Raw genomic sequence first — 10,719 nt, 5'->3', positions numbered from 1 at the left:
CTGCTCCTGAGCCTGCAGCGGATCTTCTGACTGCCACCCTGACACCCACGCTGCTCCTGAGCCTGCAGTGGATCTTCTGACTGCCGCCCTGACACCCACGCTGCTCCTGAGCCTGCAGTGGTTCTTCTGCCTCAGCCATCTAAGTGCTCAGCTTTATTAGTTTTAAAATAAATAAGCCGGGCGGTGGTGGCACATACCTTTAATCCCAGTGCTTGGGAGGCAGAGGCAGGAGGATTTCTGAGTTTGAGGCCAGCCTGGTCTATAGAGTGAGGACAGCCAAGGTTACACAGAGAAACCCTGTCTCGAAAAACCAAAAATAAAATAAAATAAAAATAAAATGAAATAAGTAAAGGAACTCTTACAACTGAAAACAGATTTAAATATGTACAACAAGTAATCTTTACTTTTCTGTGGAAATAGCCGACTATATCTCATTTTAAGTAAAGAGAACTTCCTAAAAATTCTTGAAAGAAACAGAACTTGAGAGTGAGAATGGCATGCAGAGACAAGCAGCAAAGTGTTACTCCATCACTGCATCACTGTATCAGTCTATCACTGCATCACTGCAGTCTATCACTGCATCAGTCCATCACTGCATCACTGCATCATTCATTCCATCCGGGCATCACTCCATCAGTCTATCACTCCATCAGCGCGTATGAGCTGATCAACAGGTAAACCAGGCAACAAGCAAAGGCTGGGAAGGCCCTGGGTACAGTTCCTAGTCCTCCACCCATGAAAGCCAAATAAAAATAAATACATAAATACTCAGCATGGAAGAATATAATTTATATATCCTGCAATTTACCTCTTTATCTCCAAGGGTCTCAAGCAATAACAATAATATTGTTTTGAAGTGTTCATCCCAAACACTGAAAGATTCTTCTTGGGTTAGCTTCATGAGTTCATACAGGGCAATTTTTCTTTCTTCTATACGTTCATTATGGTTAGACAGCTCCTTCAACAACTCTGCAACTAGGTCAGAATGGTCTAAGGAAAGATCTGTCAAAAGGATATAATATGAGTTTTGTAATTGTATAGGCTGACTCTGAGGTGTGGAGATGATTTCTATAGAACACAATGAACATTGGATGCAATATCTTCTTTGCAGATAGAGATATCTTATCTCTATAAGAACAAACATTAATTTTCAGTTGCCATCCCTGAATCAGCAATGTGCTTTATACATTTCCAAATACAAAAACACTTGAGAGAACAGAGTAAGGACCCGCCAGTACCCATCCCACAGAGCTCAGCCAGAGCGTCATGTCAGGCCTATGGCCCCCTTTCCATCCCTCTGCTCCATGTCCTTGAATGCTGTTGAGTGAGCGCTTCCTGCCAGGAGGCTGTGTGATGTGGGTGGTGGCAACATGATCACTGTAAACTTCTCCAGCAATCTTTCTACCATGGGCTGACCCATTCACTGACTGCTTCTGAAGCAATTAGTTCACATCATTCTTTCCATGAATCATCAGAATGCTTCAGCAAAAAGTAACTTTATCAATTAGAGCTATTGTCTTTGTCCTGAAATAGTGTTTTGTTTTTAAGAAAATAGTCAAAATAACGCACTACCCTACCTGGCCAATATAACTTTCTTTATGTTTCAGAGTCACATTGAGACCAACTGTTATCAAAGAGGAGCTGGGTTTTAGTTACAATTTTTATTTATGGGTATATGTATGTGTGTCCATCTCTCTCTGTGTATGTGTATGCCACATGTGTGCAAATGCCTTCAGAGGACAGAAGAAGGCATCAGATTCCCTGTAGCTAGAGCTACATGGAATTGTGAGCTGTGTGATGTAGGTATTAGGAACCACACTCGGGTCCTTACCAAGGGCAGCCAGTGAGTGCTCTTCACAGTCCTAGCAAAGCACTTTGATTTGGTTTTGCTTTTTTATAAATACTTACTTAGAGCCCTAATCTTCATAGGCATACCTCACTATGCTTAGTTCATGTCTTTTCAAACAAGTATTAGTGCGTCGTTATAGTATGTGTGTGTGGAAGTCAGAGGAAACAAGCATTAGTGTGTGTGTGCTATAGCATGTATGTATGGAAGTCAGAGGAAAGCTTGCAGGAGTCAGCTTTCTCCTTATTATCATGGGAGTTCCAAGGATTGAACTTAGGCTGACAGACTTGAAGGCAAATGCCTTTATCTGCTAGGCCTCATGTCTGGCCCTCAGAGGAAGATTTTCAAGTTTATCATAGAAGGTCATTATAGCACTGGAACTCTTTATTTCATGTGTCTGATGGTTTTGACTGAACGTGTGCAAGTGTACCATGTGCATGCTTGGTACTCACAAAGGACAGAAGAGGGTATCAGATTCCCCAGGAATTGCAGTTATGAATGGTTATGAACCATCAAGTGAGTGCTAGAAACTGAAATATTCTCTGAAAGAGTAGCAATATTCTTAGCACTCTCCAGCCTAGTACAGGAAATCTTTAAAGAAAGTAATATGGATTCACTGGAGTAAACAATCTGAGCTGAAGAGATGACTGAGTAATTAAGAGCACTGGCACCTTACAACTGTCTGGAACTCCAGCTGCAGGGGATCTGGCACCCTCAATAATCTACTTCTTTATCAGCAAGGAAACACTTGTAATAGTCTGTGCTTTGTCATGTTTCATGTATCCTGGCTGTGCCTTACTGTGATCAGAGGACAAGAGTGTACAATTACAACTCTCCTTTTCCAGAGGCGACAAGGAACAGTTACTTAAGAGAATAGTAACTATCCAACCAGGCTATGTAGATTAGTAACCATTAGACCTTCAGACCAAAGCCCATTTCACTTAACTTCATGTAGTATAAACATCTACAAGTGAGGCGAAGAGTTTGTCAATTTGAGGAGATTTGGAATCACAATGGAAACATGCATTTGGGTCCAGAGACATTTAGATGAAAGGTAAGATCCACTCTGAACACAGGAGCACCATGCACAGGCTAGAGCTCCAGGTGAACAAGAAGTGAGCATCCAGATGCACAGCCTCCTGACCACGGGTGCCATGTGAGCAGCCGCCTCATGCTCTCTCTACCATGACTTTGTAGTCAGGATGCTCTCTGTTCTTAAACTGTGGTCTCCTGAAGGAGTGGTTGTTAAGCATTCTGTCTCAGTAACAAGTAACAAATACACATTCCTAGTCCCCAAATCTGGATGTTTTAAAAGAGTTACAATAAAAGAGCAAAGACATCCACTTGTTTCTTGGAACCAGTCCTCCAAAACGCACTGTAACCTGTAACATACCATCAGGAAATTGGTCAGCATCATCATCAAACATGGCTTCCTTGAGGGCAGACTTGTTGAAGGGACTGATGCTATCTGAGTAGTTATATGGATTATAGTCACGGGAACGTGGAGAGGAGTGGAGTGGCATTGAGTGGAGCAAAGATGTTTTATTATCAAGAGCTGGCTGGCTGGAGTCAGTCGCATCACCTCCTGCTCTTGGATCTGACATCCCGGGACCACCACATATCTATTGACAGGAAGAGGATGACAGAGCAATTAGCTAATTTCTAAATACCTTCTTTATATTCTATAAAGATGTTTCTTCGTGGCTGGAGAGATAGATGACTTAGTAGTTTCCTGTTCTTCCAGAGGGCCCGAAGTTCAATTCCCACTCGCTAAACTAGGTGACTTAACACCACCTGTAACCCTAGTTTCAGGAGATTCAGTGCCCTCTAGGGGCATTCACATAGGGAATATATTTACACATATATACATGAATAACATAAAACTAATCTTAAAAATGAAGCAAAACAAAATTAAACAAATGATGTTTCCCTAATTTTTTTTTAAATGTGTATGAGCACACCATTCCTCTCTTCAGACACACCAGAAGGGGGCACCAGATCTCATTACAGATGGTTGGGAGCCACCATGTGGTTGCTGGGAATTGAACTCAGGACCTCTGGAAGAGCAGCTGGTGTTCTTAACCACTAAGCTATCTCTCCTGCTCTGTTTCCCTAATTTTTTTTTTGTTTGTTTGTTTGTTTGTTTTTTTGAGACAGGGTTTCTCTGTGTAGCCCTGGCTGTCCTGGAGCTCACTTTGTAGACCAGGCTGGCCTCGAACTCAGAAATCCGCCTGCCTCTGCCTCCCAAGTGCTGGGATTAAAGGCATGTGCCACCACCACCCAGCTTCCCTAATGTTTAAGAGGCTATTTAAGGAAGGTAATAGCAGGGGCTAGAGAGATGATTCAGAAGTTAGGAGCACTGACTGCCTTTCCAGAGATCCTGAGTTCAATTGCTAGCAACCACATGGTGGCTCTGATGCCCTCTTCTGGTGTGCAGGTATATATGCAGATAGAGAACTCATACATTAAGGAAAAAAAGAGAGAAATAAATAAATTTAAAAAGAAGAAGAAAGGTAACAAAAGGACTGGAAGAATAGCTTGGTGGACTAGAGTACGCACTACTCTTGCACAGGGCCCAGGTTTGGTTCGCTGTAGCCACGTGGCAGCTTACAACCATGTAATACTAGTTTCAGGGGGATCAGATGCCTCTTGTGGCCTCCGTGGGCACCACATGCACATAAAACTCTCATACATATAAGCAAGCAAGCAAACAAACAAACAAATCTTTATTTTTTAAAAAAAGAAAATTAAAGGCACAGAGAAATGGCTCAATGGATGAGAGTACAGGCTAGAAGACCTGGGTTCAGTGCCCAGCACCCACATGGTGGTCCAGGGAGATCTGACACCCACTTCTAGCCTCTGCAAGTAACTGGCTTATATGTAGACAAAGCACCCACACATATAAAATAAAAAGAAAAAGTTAAAAATAACAAGCAAAGGTAACAATAATTTAAAAAGAAATTCATGGTAACCAGCATGAGTTACAATATGTATATTCAAATATATTGTAAAAATATATAACAGAATATATATTCAAAATGAGAAAGTTTAAAGAAACCTCAGCCAAGAGGCAAATAAACCATTACAAGTGTTGCCTGCAATGATGTTATCCTTGTTCATGGTTCAACCAAGTAACATATATGCTGAAATTAGCAACAGCATCTCCATGCCAGCTAAGACACAACGACCTTCATTATGGAAACATGATTGACGGTATATTTCCGCACTATGAGGGCAGGAGGCGTTTCAGTGAGGATCCAATACTGATGGTGTCATAGAAGCCAGAGATCTCAAACCAGACCAATGACTTACTGCAGTGAGCATTTGTAAGTGAAGATGTGAAGATCAAGGGATACACTGTGGGATATGGGATATGTTGTGACACACTACAGCTTCTCTATGCTTGTGTGTGTGTGTGTGTGTGTGTGTGTGTGTGTGTGTTATTTTGGAGGAGAGGCTGCAAGGGCAAAGGGCAGATATGAGGGAACAGGGAGGTGAGCAGGACTGGGGTGCATGGTGTGAAACCAACCAAGATCCAATAGAAAGTTTTTACAAAATTGCCGTAATATGCTGTCTTTGAATAATGAACTACTTTAGTAGCATCTTTCAGGTTTTATTTCTATGCGCTTTTCTTCCCAAAGGACAAGCTTTAAAGGTAAATATAAATTTTAGGAGGATGCTAATAGGGTTGAGATACACTAACACCCTTGCCTAAACACCAATATTAAAGCTAGCATCAAAATATTACCACCAGAAACCCAATTATCAGTATGTATGGAGCAACTGCATGACACGCTAGCTGCTGGGAACTCTATACACACCCCTCATCCTTCGTGCAGTCCATGTACGCCCAGTACAAGCCAAGCATTGCTCTTGGCACTACTGGAGGCACGGAGATATCACTCACTACTGCTGTGGCAACTACATTCAGGTCTAGGATAGGGACCCTCAGACCTGGGTGGTAAGACTTCCTGACAACCATTTTTATGGCCCAGGGAAAACCAAGTGAAAGATTAGGCAGGTGGGGAGTCCTTCAGAGCAGGACAGCGCTTCATGTGCTGGAATGCTGCAACTCTCTGGATACTGAGCAACAATTTGTTCAACAGGAATGAAGGGATGGTTTATTTTAAAAGAAGTCTAAGCTGCTGGAGACAGAAGGAAAATGTAAGTACTGATGGACCATAGCAGAGGAAAGCAGTTAAAGAATAACTAGTATCACATGTCAGACAAGTAGGTTATAACATTCTCTGTTTGTTATAACATTAACTGATGGTGCAGACTGCTATTACTACAATTAATATGGGGAAAATATAAACTTCCATTGTGAGACTCATGTGGTTAAGAAGCATGATCTAGTTAACCAAGGTCCAGGCCAATGATTAACTCATATGCTATGACCGACGCATTCCATTCCTGTCCTTCTTTTCTTTCCCTATTTATTTTTTCTATCACAATATTTTTATTGATTATTTGGGAATTTCACATCAGATACCCCAATCACACTCACTTCCCAGTTCTCTCAGGTCTACTCCCCTACCTTGTGATCTCCACCCAGAAAAAAAAAAATGAAAAAAAAAAAGTTCACTTTGTATTGCCCATATACTCACTAATGGTCAAACTTCAGTGGTCAGTCTGTGTCTGTTGCCCTGTAGCTGAAGGCCAGATTGCTATCTTTGGTCTGCATTCCTTCATTTCCTAATGCTTCAATTACAGTAGCTTTCTTCTAAATCCTCAACTATATAAGCTGGTTCCTAGCTGCCTCTGCACTGGCTAATCAGTTCACAGAATTCTCCTCTTAGGTTTTCTGGCTCAGTCCAAATGTCATTTGAGAGAGGCCTCCGTGCCCTGGCTCCAGAGTGTAAAATGCACATTGACCATCCTCTCTGGCACATTCTGAACCAAAATTCCACAGTAAATATCTTCAGTTAGGAGTCTAAAAAGAACTCTAGGGTATAGCTCTCTCTTACAGACCTAACATCTGAAACTCACTAGTGGCTGAGAGTAAGTACTTGGTGAGTGACTAACTTCTAAAGAATCATATGTGAACAACCAGAAAGCAAAGTTTAAAATAAACCAATAACTTGTGTACACAGGAACACACTCAAACACACACGCACACGCTTAATTTGGCATGTTAGGCAAGATGGTAACACACTGTAAGAACACGTAAACACTTACTGTGTCACCATCCTCTTTTTTAGGGTCCCTCTTCAGTGGCTCACTCATATCTTCTTGACTTCTGAAGCTGAAGTTCTGGATTGCCTCAGTGACACCTCTAAGGGAGCTGTAAATGTCTTCAGAATTCATGTTCTCTGTATCGTAATCAAATGCACTGTGAAAAAGATAGTATTAATTTTTACTTATTTTATTGTGTGATTTTATTTTTGTTTTGTTTTTTATTTGTTTCTCATTATGGATGGTTGTGAGCCACCATGTGGTTGCTAGGATTTGAACTCATGACCTCCAGAAGAGCAGTCAAGTGCTCTTAAACCGCTGAGCCATCTCACCAGCCCTTGATTTGATTTTTATATCTATGTGTATGAGTGTTCTGCCAGCATGTATATATGTATACCATGTGTGTGTGTAGAGCTCTTGGAGGTCAGAAGATGGCATCAGATCCCCTGGAACTATAATTAAAAAGTGGCTGTGAAGTGTCATGTTGTTACTGGAACCCAATCACAGAGCATCTCTCCAGTTTCTGTTTGTTTGATTTTTTTTTTTAAAAAAGAGTCTCACTCTGTAGCCCAGGCTAGCCTTGAACATACGCAATCCTCCTTCAAAGTGCTGGAATTAGAGATGGAAGCTACCACAGTTGGCTATTAATTTTTAGTTATATTTTTATAATACAAACAGGCTGGTGCAGTGGTCCACACCTATAATGTCAGCTCTGGGGAAACAGAAGGAGGAGGTCCAGGGGGTCAGGAGTCCTCTACTACACTGTAGGTTGAAGGCCAGCCTGGTTAAACCTGACCCTGCTGAAATAACCACATCTGAGCATATTTATAAAGATAAGAGGTATCTATTTTTGACATACAAATTCCCTCTGTAATCCAAAGCCAGGCCTCAAATTCAAGAGTCTCTTGCCTTGCCTCCAAAGTTCTGAAGTTATAGGCAAATATCACTATAGCCAGCTACACTGTATTCATTCTTAAAATCTTTTTGGGGGGTGGACACACAGGGTTTCTCTATGGAGCCCTGGATGTCCTGGAACTCATTCTGTAGACCAGGCTAGACTTGAAGTCCCAGAGATTCTCCTACTTCTGTCTGCTGATTGCTGGGCTTAAAAAAGCATGGAGCACCATGTCTGGTCTTAAAATTGCACTATATATATGTATATATATATATGCATATATATATACATATATATAGATACATAAAACATATAAAAGTTAAAAAACATATAAAAGTTAAAAACAACTTTTGGAAATTAATTTTTTCCTACCACCATGTGAATTATTATGACTCAGGCCATCAGACACTTGGCAGCATGAACTTTTACTACTGAGCCATCTTGCCAACACAGCTTACTTACACTTTTAAATAAATATTTTTATAACATGGACATTATACAAAATTCAAGTTTCAGTATGCATAAATACAGTCTTACTGGAGCACAGTCATTCTTAAGTATGCTGAAACTATCTGTGACTGCTTTGGTAGTACAAGAGCAGAACTCAATAAAGGTCACAGACCGCTTGGATTAAAAGGCTAGAATATCTGCCATCTGGCCCGTTATCCTTGTAACTAACAAGTAGTAACAGCACTAGTTGAAGAAGAAACAAATGAAGTTGCTGATGATTGCCAGTATTCTTAGCGCTCAGGAGTTTGGGGCAGAGGATCTACAGCCATTCTCTGCCACATGGCCAGTTAGAGGCCAGCAGGAGTAGCCACACATCCTCAGGAGAAAAAAGGAGCTAACTGTACTTCACCTACTTACGACTGGCTGGCTATTATTCTCAAAAACAAAAGATAAATTTTAAAGAAAATAGGCAAGGAGGATTTTGAAATAAAAGAAAGGTATTCTAGTGCATGCTTGTGGCAGGGGTGGGGTACAACTACTTCTGTGGAGGTCAGCGGAAGTTCTGTGGACTAGTTCTCTCCTTCACATTGCTCGGTGACCCAGGGATTGAACGCAGGTAGGTGTGCTTTTTCAACAAGAGCATTCACCTCCTACGTCATCTCAATGGATGAGGCAGAGAACATAAATGAACACTGAACAGAATGTTAATGTGATGAATTCTATAGTCAAACTCTAAATTCAAATTAAGGCTAGAATTTACCCAACAAAATTGTCACAAATCTATTAATCCATAGGTTAGGTGGTAAGATTTGATACATTTTTCTTTTCTTTTCTTTTCTTTTTCTTTTCAAGACAGTGTTTCTCTGTATAGCTCTGGCTGTCCTGGAACTCACTCTGTAGACCAGGCTGGCCTCGAACTCAGAAATCTGCCTGCCTCTGCCTCCCAAGTGCTGGGATTAAAGGCATGCACCACTGCCCCATTTTTCTTTCTTAAAGTCTGATTTAACATTCCATGGATAATGGATAATCTCATGAAGCAAACCATGATGTATAACCAATAACAAAACTCAGGCTACCAATTGTAATAGATATTATAAGACTCATTTTACAAAAGGCCACCAAAAGGGTCATGGTGGCTACTGACTAATGAATCAAGAATTTAATCTAGGGCTAGCAAGATGGTCTGTTGGGTGAAGGTGCTTGCCTGCTGAGCAAGCCTGGACACCTGTGCTGCATCCCTGGAACCCACAGTGGAAGAAGGAAAACTGCTCCTAAAGGCTGTCTCCTGACTGCCAAATGCATCTTTTATCCTGTGTACACCTGCACTCTCACACCTAATTTAAAAAAAAAAAGGAATGGGAGATTTTAATTTTTTTTAAATTTCATTTTAAGTTTGAACTATGTGTGTGAAAATGTTACCCCTTTTTTATTTTTGTATTAAATAGCAATATCTCAGTCACATGTTTTCCTGGAAGCACATGTAATGCCAGGATGTATTCATGGTAGATTTACCTCTTCCCCATTCCTCTCTTTGTGCTTTCTCTGTCTATATGGTCAAGTCCCTCCTGACTCTCAGGTCATCAGTGTGTTATCTATACCATAACTGATACTTGCCATTCATACTAAGTGGTGTAATAAAAATGATAGGCATGTTTGCAATTTGAGAAATATAACTTTACTCTTTATGAAAACAATACCTTTCGTCCTATACATCACCATTTAAAGGGTTAGATTTTACATACACTTAGAGTTGTTTGAATTAGCTCACTTCAAGTCAAATCAAAGTCTGAGATTATAGTTAACTCTGCCTTTCTAAGAATGGAGACTGGACAATCATCTCACCTTGGAGATAACGTATTCTGTGATGTGTTGGTAGGAGAAGTTAGAGGACTGGACCAGTTGGCTGGTGACCGAGGTGTTGGTCTCGTCAAAGGACTCCCCATGGAACTCTGAGGATGGGAATAAGAAGAGCATCAGCAAGGGGATGCAACGATAAGGTCTGTAGAGAGGAGGCGCAGTCATGAGAGAACACTGTGAAAGCAACGCCCTTGAAGTCAGATTCCAAACATCCGTGCACTTACGCCTGGTTTCTGGGAGAAAATGTGTCTTCATTCAGAGACTTACCTCTTCAGTCTTCTCCCTCATCTCCTTACCTGCCTCCTCTCTGTTACTTCTGCCCCCCAGCCCCAGCCTCATGTACCCCTGACTGATCTTGAACTTCTGATCCTCTTGCCTCTACCTTGCAGTGCGAGGTTACAGATGTGCATCACCATGCCCATTTGATTTTAACCCAATTTTGTCTCTTTTCTCTCAAGGATTTAAACTAGCCCCCTCCCCCCCCTTTTTTTTTTTT

The 10,719-nt window shown here is 41.2% G+C and overlaps 1 protein-coding gene across 28 annotated transcripts in view; it reads right to left on the bottom strand.

Moving 5' to 3' along the window:
- The window catches only part of Clasp2 (cytoplasmic linker associated protein 2), a 193,168-nt gene that overhangs the window by 11,715 nt on the left and 170,734 nt on the right, over positions 1 to 10,719 (bottom strand). For all 28 annotated transcript variants that reach the window (XM_031343842.1, XM_031343843.1, XM_031343845.1 and 25 more), the window contains 4 exons: positions 10,209 to 10,315; positions 7,025 to 7,178; positions 3,240 to 3,468; positions 809 to 1,002 (listed from right to left, as the gene is read on the bottom strand). In XM_031343842.1, the coding sequence (XP_031199702.1) occupies positions 809 to 1,002; positions 3,240 to 3,468; positions 7,025 to 7,178; positions 10,209 to 10,315 (684 nt within the window). The remainder of the gene's footprint in view (positions 1 to 808; positions 1,003 to 3,239; positions 3,469 to 7,024; positions 7,179 to 10,208; positions 10,316 to 10,719) is intronic.

Source organism: Mastomys coucha, unplaced genomic scaffold, assembly GCF_008632895.1.
Source record: "Mastomys coucha isolate ucsf_1 unplaced genomic scaffold, UCSF_Mcou_1 pScaffold23, whole genome shotgun sequence".
Taxonomy (NCBI): Eukaryota; Metazoa; Chordata; class Mammalia; order Rodentia; family Muridae; genus Mastomys; species Mastomys coucha.
This window is presented reverse-complemented; position numbering and strand designations above follow the sequence as displayed.